Source organism: Trachinotus anak, unplaced genomic scaffold, assembly GCF_046630095.1.
Source record: "Trachinotus anak isolate AG129_WGS33_773 ecotype Australia unplaced genomic scaffold, CSIRO_AGI_Tana_v1 ptg000019l, whole genome shotgun sequence".
NCBI classification, from domain to species: Eukaryota; Metazoa; Chordata; class Actinopteri; order Carangiformes; family Carangidae; genus Trachinotus; species Trachinotus anak.
The window spans coordinates 19497800-19515406 of record NW_027273870.1 but is presented as its reverse complement, the minus strand read 5'-3'; the positions used below and the strand labels follow the sequence as shown (position 1 = coordinate 19515406).

The 17607-nt window shown below is 41.6% G+C and overlaps 1 protein-coding gene across 7 annotated transcripts in view; it reads left to right on the top strand.

The window, feature by feature from the left end:
• The first annotated feature begins 7173 nt into the window (after window positions 1-7173).
• lef1 (lymphoid enhancer-binding factor 1) overlaps window positions 7174-17607 on the top strand; it is a 42277-nt gene continuing 31843 nt past the window's right edge. For 6 of the 7 annotated variants that reach the window (XM_071504189.1, XM_071504188.1, XM_071504187.1 and 3 more), the window contains exons 1-3: window positions 7455-7812; window positions 9875-9941; window positions 11212-11339. In XM_071504189.1, the coding sequence (XP_071360290.1) occupies window positions 7603-7812; window positions 9875-9941; window positions 11212-11339 (405 nt within the window). In that variant the 5' untranslated portion in view covers window positions 7455-7602. Of the gene's footprint in view, window positions 7813-9874; window positions 9942-11211; window positions 11340-17607 lie in introns of all 7 variants that reach the window. The other variant, XM_071504191.1, reaches the window with a different exon arrangement.

Genomic DNA, 17607 nt, shown 5'->3' with positions numbered 1-17607 from the left:
ATTTCAGTAACCATAGATGTTACAGCACGCACATCGCTAAACGACTGTGCCTATCAACAATAGAAACTCATGGCGCCAATAGGCAAACTCAGCAGATTTCCATAAATTCCTGCCCGCTGCACAGAAGGTGGCCGTCCCAGCTGGGTGAAGTTTGTATGTAAACACCCTCACCATCAGTTTCCCTTGAGGCACCTAAGTCAGCCAAGTGTTAATCTGCCCATTAGTCTTCAGGAGTGACAGCAGGACAGGGCTACGTGCACACACAGAGGAGAAAGACTGCCTGTCATGATATTATATGCTCCAGAGGATTTTTCTTTTGGCTGCAGTGAGGCAGCACCTGAGTATCAGTGTGTGCTGTGGACTTGCTGTGTGTTGAGACAGTGAGGAAAGTCAGCAAATAGACGGAGCCTGTGTCTGTGCATGTTGGTCCAGTGTTGTGCAGCGATGATGGCGGCATGCAAGCATTCTGGTTTTTGAAGCTTGGAGAATGTAAGTTAATACCATCTCGCCTGTGAGTGTGAGCCAAGTCTCAGAGGGAAAGTGATCCCTAACTCTCTCTCTTTCTCTGAGGAGCTTTCTGAGTGCCTCTCTCTCCTCTGTCAGCATTGCTCACTGGCGAGGATAGAAGGGTGGAGTCAGGTGCCATTTGGCATGAATCACTCTTTATCTCTCTGTGAGTAAAACAATAGAGGAGTCTTCTGATTGGATTTGGTAATCTGTATCAGTGAGTGGGGGAGTGGATCCTCCTCAGGAAACTTGTTTTTCAAGTACAATGTTTCAAATGTAGAAATGCTGCAGTGTTTCATTTTTAGTGGTGCTAGTGGCATGGCTCTGTGGATGGCAGTGTTGGTCAGTTGTTCTGTCCGCCACTTTAAATGTCTCAGAGAGGATTGCCATGAAACTTTGAATGGAAATTCAGGGTCGTCAGAGGATGAATCCTACTTTTCCTCTAATGCCACCTGCAGGTTCAAATTTTCAATCATTAAGTAAAACGTCTCAGCGTTTATTAGACGTTTGTGCAGATGTTCATGGTTTCCAGATGACGAAACATAACGACTGCCATCGCGAAAAAACGTAATATGTAAACCAGTTGGTTTACATATTACGTTGGTTATTTGGGGATCTGAGTGAACGAGGCACAGATATACATGACTGCGTGAAGATGACTTGCCACAACTTTGGTGATCTATGAACTTTTACTTAGGACAGGTCAAAATTTTATATCGTCCATTATTTTGGTTTACGTGTTAATACCTGCAAAACTTATGACAGTCCCATCAGCTGCAGGTGTACTCTGTGTTTTGTGCTAATAGCAAATTTAGCTTGCTCAACTTGAATGGCAAACATGGTAAACAGTATAGCACTGAAATTATAAGCATGTTAGCATTTAGCTCAAATAATGATGATGTTTCTTACTTTGCCTGAATTCTTGAGTTTTTCGCTTTCTTGTTCTGTACTTGTGCTATATGGCCTCTTGTTGCCAAATTGAACACATCCCGAATATATACATAGCATGACAAATTCCCCTCCTTTTCCATCACAGAGATAATTTCATTTTAATGACAGTTTGTCTGAGACAGCTTCATGACAGCCATAAATCAACAGATCACACATCTGCCCCTCTCTTCCTTCACCTTACCCTCAAGACATACCCCCCCCCCCCCCCCCCCCCCCCCTTCAAGAAGGTGACTCATCTTCTACCAATCAAAGAGCAGCACAAATAATCACTCACCTTGGACCTCCCCCGTTTTTGATTTTCACATTTGATAGATGGTGTCTTTTCTTGGCTTTAATTGCAAGCTCTTTTCATCATAATTTGATGTTTGTTTCCTGTCGTTTTCTTGGAGATGGCTGCGAGTGCTAAGGGCTATAATTTCTACATCAAGGAAGTTGTTATGAATGACTAGCAGGTGGAATAGACAGCAGAGTAGGGATTTCACCACTGAACTCACCTGGCAAGTGAATTTAGGATTCGATATTGACAAATCATCACACACCGAACAGACTGATATCACAAAACGCAGACACTGAAACACACACACATACACAGCACAATGAACGAACTGGAGATAATTAGGGTAATTTCTGTTTGAAGTATTATGCATTGCAATGAAAATAGAACAGATAAAAGATGAGACAATAATAGATCTAAAGAGGACCTTGACTGAATGTTGTTCCAACAAAGAGCATTTTGTTTGACACAATTCATATTGTCTGCTAAACTGATATCCTCTCCCAACTTTACAAGAGAGGGAAAAAAACAACATATAAAACAAAATACGCTAAATATGCATTATGTTCATCAACACTTTGTTTGTCACCACAATGTGAAGAGCATTCATGCATTTATTTCCTGCTTCAGATTGACTACTGGTCTTTAAGCAGGGAGATAAGGAACTGAAATCTGCTGGCGATAAATTATGCCCTGTGTATAGTTATATTCCTTCCTTATACAACATGCAAAATGTAGTATCTAAAGTGAGAGACAACTGAATTCAGGTCACAGCGCAGCAGGAAATCTTCCTTTTCATGTGAGATCCAGAGGGGTCACTCTTATGAACTCATTAGGAGAGAAATGCTAATGTAGCTCTGTTTTTTCTTCCGTCTCTCTCTTTTCCCTCCACACCAACTTTCCTGGTTATTTTAACAACCAGGGCTGCAATACACAGAGCCTCACTGGAGAATATAATGTTTTTTGATGTCAAGGGAAAGTGTGTAAGGTGGTTCTGACAGCAGCTTCATTAGGAAGGCTGTCGTTTGTTGCCTTGTCATCAAGTCGCTAAACTAGAATCATTACACAGCAAACAAAAGCTTCATCTTTATCTCTGCTGGCTTATCACTGATGCGCCGAATCTGCTGCAGCAAACCGTATTCATTAAAATTGAAAAAGAAAAAAAAAAAAAAAAATCCATATCGCTCGGCGGAATATGTACATCCGCGTAGCGTCCTGGTGAACAAATGACCCCTTCTCACAGGCCTTCTGATCAGGAAGATGGACTTCTCTGCAGTGGTCTCTCACCATGCAGCAGAGAACATTAAATAATAAATCTCTCACTCACCAAAGACTTCTACAAACTGCACTTCCACTTTAAAGGCCAGAATATGAAATTAAAGTAAACTTTAAGGTTATATTGGGAAATTTCCATGCATGAAACCCAAGCAAATAGACACCCTAACTGTCTTTGTCTTCTTGTTCCGTCAGACTAACATTTGGCCTGTGTTATTTAATATGTGCAACAACGGCAACAATATGCTCCATTCTTGGTTTATTTCTTTAATATTTGTATCTTGAATAGTGTCGTTCATCTGTCTTTTTATGAATTTTCGGAGGGGTGTCTTGGATACTGTCTCCTTTAACTGCTTCTTTAAAAAATGAATTGTCTGTTTTTTCTGTTTCAATTTTCCAGTTGTTTAGTTATTAGTTTTAATATTTCTATGGTCAGACATGAAACGACTTTAGCTTTACTTCCTTGTCAACTGGGCTGCTGTTGTATGTGTAAAAGTAATAAAAGAGAAGAAAATGTTCCCCTTAAATATGGATTGATTTTTCAATTATCATTCATATTATTAATATATTTGTTATTATCATTTTAAACATATATGGGTTTAATAAGGTAATATTGTTAATGTAACCCTTTGCCACACACTTGGTTTGTACATTTAATGAAAATAATCAAACAGGATAACAGGATTATTACACCAAAACAGAAACTATTTCACGTTTTAAATGATACAGGGGCTATGCATGACCAAAATATTTGTTTTGCAAATACGTGTTTGCAAAAAAAAGTCATTCTCAGACAAAGAAATGTTTGTTATTCAACATGCTGAGGTTTCTCATGTTTGGGGTCATTTATACCCCACAGAGGTCTAACCCCCTGTTAAACCTTTAATAACAAAATTGTTATGAAACTCTAATAACAGAAATTTAGCTAGATGTAAGCTATTTGGGAAGTCGTGTCAGCAGCAATTGCAGATGTCAAGCATACAAAAATACATAGTATTTATGTTTTACAGCTGGGCTCAGTTCAAAATTGTGTTAATAATCAATTCTCATAAAATTATGAAGCGTCATGAAGTTTCAAGGTGATAAAGCAATGTTTTGAGTTGTTAAAGAGAGCCTGGGGTGTTCAAACAGAATATTAGGATTAAGACTGGTATCCCTAATAAAGTCTGATATGTTGTTGTTTTTTTTAATAATATATGACAATGCCAATAAACCAAAAGTGAACATTAATCATTTAATCCTGTGGTTTATTTAATCTGTTTTTTCACAGCTTGGATCTCTTCAGCTCTTACCTCAGGCCCTGAAGGCCTGCACTGTCTCTTTTTAGTGGCCCATCTTAACAGGCCTTAATGCCACCCCCCACCCAGACCCCCGTTTCCCCTTTCTCCCAATTTTACGATTTAAAACCATATCCAAGGTGAATGCTGGAAAAGCCACAGAAGAAAAACATATGTACAGAAAAGGAGGTTGTTGCTATTAGCCTGGTTTTAGGGTGGCGGCGGATGTAGGTAGCATCATTTCAAATTGTGCCAGAAAAAAAAAAAAAAGTGGCGGCTAATTAAATTAAAGAAGCGCTGTAATGAAGCAGAACCGACACTTTCTACAGAGTGGGAAGGAGAACAGCCAGAGTTTATGCCTTGTGTCACATTTTTTTTTTTTTTTTTGGCTGAAAACATGAAATATAGCTAATGTTAAAAGGTTTTTTATATATATATATATATATATAAATGAAAGGTTTGGTTGTTCGGGTCCGCCGGTGTGAAATCTTTTTTTAATTAACTCTCTACCCGCGCTTGTAACTTTTAACGCGCGTGTTGGTGTGCCTGTGTGCGCGCGCGCGCACGAGCACGAGCACGGGCACGCACGCACGCGAGAGAGAGAGAGAGAGAGAGAGAGAGGGAGAGGGCGCGTGCGGGTGCGCGCGCTTCCCGCCACACTCTGGAATGCAGCCAGTCTCGGCTCTTTTGAGTCCACGCTCCGCTTCCAAAACCCCAAAGCTTTTGATCTTTTTTTTTTTCTTTTTTTTTTTTTTTTCTCGCTGTCTCCTTACCCGGAAGAGAACCCCCTCTCCTTCTCCCTCTCCCTCTCCCTCTCTCTCTCTCTCTCTCTCAGCTGGGATGAACGCACACGTGGAAATGTTGGCCCGGCTCCACACTCGGACCAAATTTAGTCATACAAAGGGAGAGAGAGAGAGAGAGAGAGAGAGAGAGGGAGAGAGGGAGGGAGAGGGAGGGAGGTGGTGGTGGTGGTGGTGCTGCGGGGCGGGGGAGGGAGAGAGAAGGAGGGGGGGGGGGGGGGGAGTCGGGGATGAAAGAGCCAGCCGCCGCAAGATCAAAGGGAGCCGCGGCTCCGCCCCGCTAACCCCACCTCCGCGCTTTATAAAGATCTGCCTCCCCATCCCAACTTTGATTCTCACGCAATCTCTCACTGCTCAGGCAGACGCAGAAAGCATGCCACTTCCACTATGTTTTTTTTGTTTTTGTTTTTTTGTTTGTTTATTTTCCTTTTCTTTTTCCTGTATTTTCTCATGAAATATTACAGACTCAATGCCTCAAGTTCTTTCCTCTTAAACAGTCTTTCCTTATGTTGGGGGGGGGGGGGGCTGTTTTTGCACATGAGGCTATTTCTTAATTAATTACCTAATTTATTTATTCAGTGTATCTATGCGTGTGCATCCCCCCCACACCCCCCACCCCCCCAGTGATAACTGTGGAAAACACTTGTTTTTAGGCCTGTGTGTGTAGCCTGTGTCTTAATAAATTAACACAGCTTTCATCCTTTCCATATTTCCATATAGAGAATAATTGATCCGTTGGGTCTCAGAGGAATTTTATATTTTCCGGGGTCGCTGACACGCAAAAGTTTAGGGACCCCCCCTTTTGTCTATTATTTCTAGACCATTAGCCTGTATCACATTTGGTTATCTCGCTATGGTGGCGGCTGGAGACTTAAATATATCATCTTGTTGAAGAGCAGTAATATAATTTAATATTCGCCCATACTGTGTTGTATTGCAATACAAAAGCACAGTCGTACACAGATGAGCCCATACAAAGCAGTTTAAAGAGAGAAAAAACTGACACACCCCTTTCTCCCCAAAGCTGCTAAATAAATGAGCAAATAAATAAAAGATAAATCTATATGGCTCTGTTATAGGAAGACGTAGAGTGTTTTTCTTCTTTTTTCTCCCTGTGGCCTCACTATCTGAGTATTTCTCCTGAAAATAACGTTATTGCCATTTCTTGCGTTTTGATTAAATTCCACCTCTCCTGTCTCGGCCAGACAAGCTCCGGCTTGTCTTGTTCTTTTCTATTTCTTATTATCATTTTTATTTATCGTGATTGTTTTCACCCGCCACGCACAGTGCGTGTGTCTGCCTCGCCTGCCGCCTCCTTCTCCTTCTCCCTCTTCTTCTTCTTCTTCTTCTTCTTCCTCCCCTCCTGTCTGCCCATTTGTTGTGCGCTGTGTGTAAATCTCTCTCTCTCTCAGGAGGAGTGTCAATCGGTGCGGTGTCAATCAGAGCCTCGGCTTCCCTTTCATCTCTCCTTCCTCCCAGTGACTGAAGAGAGAGAGAGAGAGAGAGAGAGAGAGAGAGAGAGAGAGAGAGAGGAGGAGGGAGCACAGCTACATTACTAACACACACATACACACACTGGTTACATTACACTGTGGAAGCAGTGCGGGAGCAGTGGGAAGTCGGTCCGCGGCGTCTTTTTCCGCTCTATCTTCTTTTTTTTTTGGGGGGTGATTGTTTTATGACTTTTGCTTTTATCCCTCCTCATCCGACCAGCGACGAGGATGTATTTTTACGCGTGAGAACGGCTCTCTGCGCTGCTCGTGGCCTCCTCTGAGTGTTGAAACTGTGTTTTCTTCCAGTATCACATCCATCAGTTACCTTTTCACCTCTAGACGCTGTTTTAGTTTTGTTATAGCCGACTGTTTCTTTTTCTCCCCCCCCCCCCTCCTCCACACACATTCAAGGACAACCCAGCTTCTTCACTGGACCACCGAGGAAATATTTTCTCCCACTTTTCTAGGCTAAATGCACTTTTTTAGCGTTGAGTCATTTTTTTTTTTTTTTTTTTTACTGGACCATATCCGTCGTCAGTTGAGCGCGTGTTGACTGAAAAACTAGTGATGAGATTTTAACTCGTGGTTTGTCTCCCTTTTTTTTTTTTTTTTTTTTTTTTTTTAATTATTTTTTTCCTCATGACATTGAGGCGTGCACTGGACTCTCACTCCGACCCTTCACATCTCAAGTTTTCCGGGTCTGAGTTTCACTCGTTTTAGTTGAAGCGGTCGTGGTGTGAGGGGGACGCCGACAGCAGACGCACTCCCTCCTGTTGCTTCAGTGAGAACACACCGGCAGCGTGTCCGCACGCCGCTTCCTCTTCCAGTGACTCTCGGTCGGCGCTCCGGTGAGACGGAGAGGACGGTTTCCCAGGCGGTTACCGGGGATTTTGGTGGGAGTTTTCCCCTCTGTAGTTTCGGACAGTTGTGGCGTGTGTGTGTGTGTGTGTGTTATCTTCAGGTTTCTTTGTGAAGCAAACATAGTAGAGAATTAAAAAAACAAAACAAACAAAAAAAAAAAAAAAATGCCACAGTTATCAGGCGGCGGCGGCGGCGGCGGAGACCCGGAGCTGTGTGCTACAGACGAAATGATCCCGTTCAAAGACGAAGGAGACCCGCAGAAGGAGCAGATCTTCGCCGAGCTCAGTCACTCGGAGGAAGAGGGAGACCTGGCGGACATCAAGTCATCTCTGGTCAACGAGTCGGAGAGCAGCCCCAACAGCAACAGTCACGATGTGAGTAATGCGTGTTTTTCACTGATGTGGTGAATGATGAGGAAGAGGGGAAGGTGGGTATCACCCTCTGAACTCCATCGGTGAGGAGAGGGAACAGCCTGCGGCCGCCTGTAAACAAAGTTGTTTTATCCCTTTTAATCATGGAGAGACCTGGTTTTCGTTTAGCTTTTTGCACTTTGATGTCAGTGGGTTTGCCAGTCAAAAAGATGACTGATCTGCACCGAAAGAAGAATTAACAATACAGGCCCATTAATGTTTTTTTCTGTCCTGAAGTTTCCTTAGTTTTATTTTGTATATTATTCATTTTTCTCTCTGTTTAGATCATGTACAGGCTGAGTTCAGGTGCAATTGCAGCCTCCTTTGTCTCACTGTGTGTGTGTTTATTTTAATTGTAAATTAAAAGTGTCAGCAATGCCATTACCAGTCTGCAGACCCTGGTTTACCTAAAGAAACCATACAGATGCTCCTCTAAACACCACATCCTAAGTTCTCCATTATCTCCTGACTGTGGATGCTAGAGGCCTAAATACACGGACCCTCTGTTTCAGTTATATTTCATGAATTCATGGTGAAATTTGGATCAAAATAATATATTTTCGGATGCAAGAATTGGGGCCTGGTGTGCTGCCTGTGAGAAGCAGGCTAGTAGCTGTGTTTGCTTTGGTACACTATAACCCTCAGCAGCTGTAAACACCAGCACATGAATCTGTTTAGCAAAAGCTACTGACAAACAAGATTATTAATTTACTTCAGAGATCAAAAGCTTATAAAATGCAACCTAAACAAAGGGACACAATTTAATTATTTTGTTATCAGGATGTGATCTTTGCATTTTTGTTTCCTGCCAATTCTAAATCTTATTATTATCGTATCCGTTTACTGGTGCCCATAAATTATTTTTGCAGGTTTTGGGGCTGAGAAATATATTAAACAAATGTACACTTACCTTTGTTTTGGCCCCACCTCACTGATCAGATATCAATAAAGAATATTAAGAGGCAAGATGGGCCTATCAGATGAAATTCTTAAATGTATAAATGTGTTGAATTCATTGTGTATGTAAATGCATGTACAATCTCAATGGAGGAATTATCAATGATGAATTTTTAATGTTTCTAAAATTGTGACTCTCCTGCTTTACACTCAGCACTCGCATTTTATTAGCACACACAAAGACACACAATAGGTATGAAACATCATGGTTAAAAATTTCGACTTAATTTTTTTTTTTTCTGATTCCCGTCTGTCCCGTGCACTGACCTCAGGATGCAGGCTGCAGCTTCTACACTACAAAGTTAGTTGGCTGTTTTTGTCATTAACCACAGTGTTAATGAAATTTTGGGGAACATCCTGAACAAGACTGTACACATTCACCACCAAATGTACTAGAGACGCACAAGACAGAGGCTGAATGTTAATTAGGAATCCAGCGAAGTTCCCTCGCTCAGCTTGAAGCCATCCTGAGGGGTCTGAACTCCAAAAAAGAGGTCCTCTTCCCAATTCTGATTCAGAAAGAGAAAGGAAATGGATGTGCGAAGTGCAGGGAATTTTTTTTTTTTCTCCCTCTTCTTTTTTTTTTTTTTTTTTTTTAGCAAAATATGTCTGCACCATTTTCTCTTTTTATTGGATGATTTTATTTCAGTTTTTACACAGGCTTTTAATTTCTAACACAAATACACTCTATTTATTTGAATTTAGAAGGAGGCTTAAACTGAGAGATGAAAATGAGAGTGGACCTATGGTATTGAAAACAAGTTAATTTGTAAGCTCCTTAAGGACATGAAGCTTAATTAAGTGGTTCTTTTGAAGCTTTGATGCAGGCTGCTCCATCACCCCTCTATAGATAGTGGTGTGTGTGTGTGTGTGTGTTTGTGTGTGTGTGTTTGTGAAAGCTAGTTCTGCTGTGGTTGCAAGCAAAGGGACAGCATTTGTCCCAGTACTGTTTGTGGGTGTCTGACCGTATCACCATGTCTGCCTGTGTCACTGCCTTTGAAGGCCCTCTTAATTGATTCACCATCATTTCATTTCTTTTCTTTTCTTTTCTTTTCTTTTTTTTTTACAGGCAGCTAGACAGTCCCAAATACCGCAAGATTCATATCATGAAAAACACAGAGACCATCCAGAAGATGGTAAGTGACACAGCCTTCAGCAAGAGCTTGTTGAATCGACTTTTGCTTTATGTTATAGTCCCTGTGCCATTTAGCTGCGACAAAAAAAAAAAAAACAACAACAGGATTTTCAGAATAATGTGCTGCAGCTTGAGAAGTTGAGGTAAGTGTGAGAAACCACCACCTCGTTCTCCCCACACAGAAGTGATCAGTCACACTGTTGCACCGTTGGTCCTGTTCTTATCAGAGCCCCTGTTTCTGCTGCTCTCAGACAGATAATCTCTGCTCCAAGTCTGGTCAGGTCTAGTCATGCTATACCTTCATGGACACAGCTACCTGTTACCTACCTCACAGATGAGGGTGCCTGCAGAAATGGGAAAACAAAGAATACTTGAAGTAAAAGGAGATTATGCCCTCCTTTTTTCCCCCTCATGTTTTAATTTAAGAATGATCATTATTGCAAATGTGGCACAAAGTTACATTTGAGGATAGTTCAAAATCACATCTTGCATTGTATTTACCCCCAGTAAACTATTTCCCCACATACATCAGCTCTGCCATTGCACTGTCACGTGCAACATGTTGCTGCTGCTCGGGGCTCATTGCTCTCTGGCTATTGTAGTCTGACCCCACTGCTGCAGGTCATCATTATAGGGCTTTGAGGAGGAGTGTGTCTTGTCTTTGTTCCCTTTTCACTCCACAATACGATCCCCCTCAATCAAAACACCGGCTTTCTTCACAACAAGATCCATGTTGCCATCAGGCTGTATACCAAAAAAACACTCCCCACCCCACCCCACCCCCCTGGTCTTATTACGCAGCGTGCAGTTGAGTGGCGAGTGGCGTTGTATTGAGGCCTCTTGTATAAAGCTCCCCCTCTCAGGTCAAAGGCATAGAGGAACAGTTGGGGCGTCTCCTGTTTTGACACAGTCTGTATGTTCTTCTAATTGGTGCTAATTGGCACAGAGGGGCTCCATTGTTCCTCTGTATAATGCAACCCTCCTCTCCAAGACGGGAAGAAAGGGCACAAACAAAAGGCTGAGGCAAAATAGGGCACAGGTTAAAGCGATCGACAGCGATACCATTACAGCATCAAAACAGGCACAGGCAGAACTTTGTGTGCAGCTTTGAATTTGGCATCTTTAAGATTTGTTTGTGTTTAAAGCCACACTGTTAAACACACGTTTGATGCTTGCTATTTAAATGTTGCTTGTGCATGTTCTTTATGGAAACACATGATAAACATGATATTTTTCCACTTTTTTTTTTTTTTTTTTTTTTTTTTTATTAGGAAAGCTTCAAGACATGTACAGTAAAGGCCATCCATACTCAGGCTACCCAGGTTACATCATGATGAGTAACATGAACAATGACTCCTACATGACCAATGGCTCCCTCTCGCCACCAATGCCCAGAACGGTCAGTACCTACTCTTCTCTTTACGTGTCACTGTGTCAGTTTAACTCATATGGTGTCAGGGCACGAAATGCTGTTGGTACAGCCATGAATCAGTCTATTATCAGTTTTAATTTGTAAATATGACATTAGTTATTCTCTTTGGGTGGGGGGGTGGGGGGGGGGGGGGGGGTTAAAGGTGAAGGGTTTCTATTTAATTGTGGTAAAAGGTTGTGAGGCGATGCTGTAAGTGCTGGTCTGAAACAACAGGTACCCTTGGTTTATTAACATGTGCTTGAGGGATGGAAAGCAGAAACAAACATGGAGACACGGAGTATGGTGATAGACAGCGGAGATTTAACTTCCATGTTGCACCTGCTCAGGTTAAATCCAACTTTTGGCACAATTCCAAATATTACAGTTGAAAGGACCACTGAAGATAGACGACAGAAGTCGCTTTTAAACTCTTGCATGGTGATGCCACACATTCCGGTATTGTAACGTAGAGTGTGCAGACTGAGGAGGAAACCTGTTGATTTACCTGCCCACAGACTATGCAGACATGACTGTGGAATCTATCATGAAACATTACCTGTGATATTAAATGTCATTGATGGTGTCAGTCCATACTGATAAAGTAACCAGAAATGACAAAAAATGAAATTGAATCATAGTACTTTAAAATAATTGCAATACTCAATCCGGTGCTTATAAGATGTGATAAGGTATTGCAAACTTAGGACCTATATCCAGCCCTAATTTTGATAGTTGGTTTTGTTACCAATTTAGTAAAAATAGCAAACAGTTGCTCTTCTGAGCTCATGTTCTGTGAACATTTGCTTACTTTTTTCCATTTCTAATCATTGTAAATTGAATAGATTGTGGTTTGGATTGCTGGTTAGAGAATGAAAAACAATCAGCGATGTCGCACTGGGCTGTGATATGCACTTGTTAATTTTTTAAGATTTAAGAGACCAAACAATTAATTGACTAAGTAGTTGCTTTGATTTCACAACCATAAAAAACACATTTAATTTCTAATATTAAGATTCAATGAGAAAACCATATAAATCATAAATCATCAAAATTTCATAAACTAATAACATAGACCTAAAATTATAAATTGGGGATTAAAGTAGATTATAGAATTGATGTATAAAGGGCAGTATTTCATGTAAGATTATGTTTTTTTTTATTACTTTTTGTAGCAAACTTAAACTTTACAATTTGGATATTAAAAAAAACTCCACATATCTGTGGCATTTAATGTTTGTGTTGTTGTTGTTGTTGTGTAGTCTCTCTCTACTGTACTTGCCCTCTTGTAGCAGCATTGTTGACACCCGTTCCCTTGACAACCATATGTGAACCAAATGCTTGCCATATCTTCCAGCAGATTAGCATGGGATATAAAGTATTTCTCATCTTGTTAAAATCTTAGGTGATGCATGTCTACATGACCCAAGTAAGCCCCCTAATTTAGCCCAGCATGGTTGCGGGAGGCCTAAAGGCAGCATCACGTCTCTGAGGCCGTCTTGCAGAGGAGTTTCTAGCACTGACCAGGGGTGGCGTGTGTTGTTGGAGAAAACGTCCCCCGTAACAGTATTAATTTCAGGCCAGCTGCAGGTCTCTTACTGGCGGCTTCCTGTGTCTGTCCCGTTTGCAAATTTCTCCTCTCAAGACAGACATAAAGCACAGGGCACACCAGCAGCTGTCCACTCTAATCCTGTTTTGTCCACGTCGCTGTATCACACTTGGGAAGACAACCAGCCTCAGTCTGGCAATGGTTTGGTGCCTCCATACAGGAAGCGTTCACACATGGTGCAGAGGAAGCAAAAGCCCTGGGTTGTTTGTGCTTTTGCAGTGCATATGAGTTAGTTTCATCAGGGTAAAGTTTTGAAACATGAGTTCTCTGTTGCTATAAGAATTGGCTTTTGGAGGCAGATGTGATTGTTGGGGGCAGATGCCACATGCTGTGTGTAAAGGATCTTCATTCATACGCAACTCTATCATGGAATGATGTTAAAATTGCATTGCTTCCCCTCTGCCAAAGTTGCAGAGGGTGAAAGTATGTGACATTGTGGAGAAAATGTGATCCTGATTACCTCATGTTTCACCCTCCTCAGTTCAATAGTTTATGAGGGTATGATGCTTTCCAAATTCTTTTTATGGCTAGTTTTCTGGTCAATTTTATCATTTATTCCCATCGTACACACTGAAAACCTGGTCTGTAAAAAAAAAAAAGGTCTGTATGGAGAGCAGCTGACTGTATGAGAGGAAATTACCCCTCACTGCAGATGAATTAGGCCAGGCAGTTAGGCAGCGTACTCGCTGCCAAAAACTTTTAAAGCCCCGCTTTCATTTCATTTACCATGGCTGCTTTCTTATTTTATTTTTTTTCACCCAATCCCCCCCCCCCTCACCCTGTCTTCAATAAAACGGTAGTCATTTTATATACGTTTCTCTCACTTATCCAATAAAAAGAGCCAAGGCTTGGTGGAAGGATCACGGAACATGAGTCCTCTGGCTTTCTCACTGATGTCAGATTGCTGCCTCTGCTGCTGGCCATCGCAGCCACAGTATCTGCAGGCCTGGGATCGGTTTTCACTGAGATCAAAGGCACATTCTCTCTTTCATTCTCTTCCATCCCTAGCCCCACCGCCGCCCCCAATCCCAGTAGTTTAGATTGATTTCCATTGACCATGACATTCCTGCACATGCCGTCCAGTCATGATGGAGCTGTTGGGGAGTTGCTGATTGTCAGCAGATTTTAGTGCTTCTAGCTTGATAGGTCGCCTCCGCCACAAGAGCTGAGATTTTGGTGTCATGATGCCTAATGGTGTTCAGTTTCGTTTACTGTATGGTTAATGTGGGTTTCAAACAACGCTGACCACTTCAAAGAGTCACTGGTGTGTTATAAATACGCTGATGTTTATGAAAACCTATGGCTGGGTTATGATGAAGAGTCTGCAGGCTAAAAGTTCAGTGAAGACCATTTCATCATTTTGTGATGTGACCGCTTCCTCGATGGATCCAAAGGGCACCGTGTTTGCTGGAACTGCATCTCAATGCAGTTGTGTAATTTAAAGAGATGATCATTTAGCCTATTCTAGACTAACATTACCCATCACCATGGCTACATCTTATACGCACAGGAACCATTTTGTTGAAGCAGGGAATCGGCCGGTATATTCTAGGTATATTAGTAATAAGTATGACCCCTCAGCTTGTAGAGATTTATTTTGGTCAGGGCATTTGGGCTGATGACAGAGTGACAGGGCAGGGCTGTACTTCAGAAAGCACAGATTTTTTTAATTTCACTGTTTATTTCACAAATGTGTAAATTTTACAAATGACCTTCTGTTTAGCTGCAGAAATCAACAAAACTTCTTTATTTCAATTTTAATCTTACTTCTCATTTCAGTTCAGCTTTAGGATCTGCACAGCTTTGTGAAATGATCTCTCCGGTCCTTCCAGCACATATGCACATATTCAAAGCCAGGTACAAACCCAGGTTAAGCATATATATGGTACAAACAGCCGACTCCTTTTAGAAGATATCAAGCTGTGTTGAGTTTCTTTTAGTTTCTTAGCCAGATTAAGAAAACAGTTTAAATAGCATAGAAGAAATGAGGTTACTGCAGAAAACAGACAACAACCTGGTCACTGAACCTCTTGATCAGGGTCAGTGTTTCTCTCGATCACTGCCATACCCTTGGATTTTAAGATGTACTAGATATTGTGAAGAGACTTGTCGACATGCAATGATTCTGACTTCCTGCTGTTATAAACATGGTTTTTACGATCCTGGTAAGAACGATCATAATATGTCCCATAGTGGTTGTGAAGTATGATCTTCAAAGCATTTAGGATGTCATCACTCCAGGTTTGATGTGTAGAAGAATAAAAGTTCACTGCTTTGATGGGCTTTGTCTTATCTTTCAATAAGTGATCCTCCAGCCTCCTAAACTCAAGTCAGGATTTGAAAATGACAGTTTCTAAATTAAGATCAACATTCATGTGATGGGCAGGACATATTTTTAAATGACCTGAAATCCATTCTTGGAGCTTGTCACTGTTGTCACATAAACACCACCCCCTCCTCCCCTTTTAGTTAAAACCACAAAACTCCTGTTTTACATGCTCCTCCATGCGTTTAAACAAATCCTACAACCCCTGAGCTCAAGACATCTGACCGAAACCCTCTGAATAAACTCATAAATGCATCGTTGACAAGATAAAAACACAACTGCGTGTTCCTGGTTCTGAAATGTTGATAGTGTGGAGATATAGTTCAAGGTTTTTCACCTGACTGTGAAGATGTGTTGGTGATCTTCAGCCGTGTAAGAGCAGTCTTACAGTCATGGGCTTGAAGAAAGAAATGGATAGAATCGCTGATATAGATGTTTTGTTTTGTTTTTTTTTTAAAGCTGATTTTTGCTACTGTGGTGGGGGGAGTTTAGAGAGCTCCCTCTCCTTTGCAGTGCTCTCTTTTTCCCTTTGGACCCTCAATTGCAGATCCTCATGGCGAGGAAGAGGGAGTGCGTGTGTGTGTGGAGGAGGGGTGTAGTGCTGCATTTTCCTTTGATGTAGTGGGAACGTGACGGATCTGCTAGCCAGTGTCTCGCAGCGTGGAATCACTAACCCAGGCTTACCTAACGGGATTTGGTAGGACCGCTCTGGTGTCCCTCAGTGCCATGTTTGTCCTGAGCTCATGCCCCCAGCACTACCGTGGAAGATCCCTGTTAAAGAGAACACTACATTTACCAGCAGCCTTCCATGTACACACATAATGTTCTAGATGGCAGCTTATGGCATCTCGTGTAGTTTTTTTTTTTTTTTTTTTCTGAAAGTCTCACTACAGGGTGGACATGCTGTGTGAAGTTTATTAGACTTGAATGTAGCGTTTTGCCTTTAAGCAGCTGAACTCTATATGATCATCCCACTGTCAGCTCATTTCATTTGTGTCTTAAGTTTTCTTTAGTACACTGCAGTCTCTATGTATAATTTAGTCTAAAAATACCTTCATATAATATATAGTAACTGTCAAAAAGTAGAAGTGATATATATATATATATATATATATATGATACCAAATTAGTGGTTTTCTTCAGTCAGGCTGTGTGTGCATCAAAGAGCCACACTAACGTTGTCATCTGCTCTGCAGCTCTGTCAAACGGTGGAATATGTGTGTACACATGAAGGACAGCACCAGAGACCTCACACAGAAGAAACACTCGGCGTCTCTGGCTCTTTGTAGTACCGCCGAGTCTCGTTGTTTTATAAACAGCGCCATTAACGCCAAGGTTTCTTCTCGTCCCCCACTGTATGGTGATGCCGGTTGACACATTTGCTCCATATGCATGGCGCTAATGACGCCATGTGGTTGCAATCACCTTATCAGTGCGTTTCATCTTGTTTAATGGAGCTGAGCAGAGTGATTCTCCACCAGGACCGAGAGATACGCGTTGTTGTGTAAGATGAGAACCAAAAATAAGACGATCGCAGTTCAAGTTTCGGGATGGTTTATTTTTCTTGGTAGTGTAAGTGCCTGCTGATTGATTTACAATTTGATTTGAGCACAAACAAGATTTTTTTTTTTTGTGTGTTTCTGTGTTTGGATGATGAAATGATTTCTAATTTGGATTTTATTTGAGTGTTATGCTTATCTCTTTCTAACACATTCAAACTGAAGTGGCCATTTTTGGCCAGTGTCATTACATTAGAAATTAAAAAAAAAAACAAAAAAAAAAAAAACAAAGCAAGCACTAGATATAATCAGAAACCTCTGATTTTTTTTTTCCTGTTTATGATTTTACAAGTGAGTGATGCAGATGAAAGAACAGCTGTAGATGAAGTTAAACTGATTCACATTAAGTGTTCAAAACGCTGCGAAAATGTGTGTTTCTGTATGTCTGAGGAAAGCAATTGGAAGTGTCATGGTTGTGAGCATGACATGCAAGCACACACTTAACCCCTGTTGATGTTTATTTTGGGCATGTTACTGCTCAAAGCACAACACTCATGGATGATGACACTTTCTTCGCTCCCCATCCTCCCACTGAATTGGATAAAGCTTAACCAATCAAGCAGTGCTGCCTGGAGCAAGTGAGTCAGGCTTCCACGGACAGACCGCTGCTCTAGCCCACAACACCTGCTCGGAGGGCTTCACTCTTCACCAGCAGCCTGCTACTGATCTCCTGGGGTCAGTGAGAAGGCCTCACCAAGGTTGTCCCGTATGCCCAGATCTGTTTGAATGGCCTGGGTGTGGACTTCCTGTAAGGGTGGATCAGAA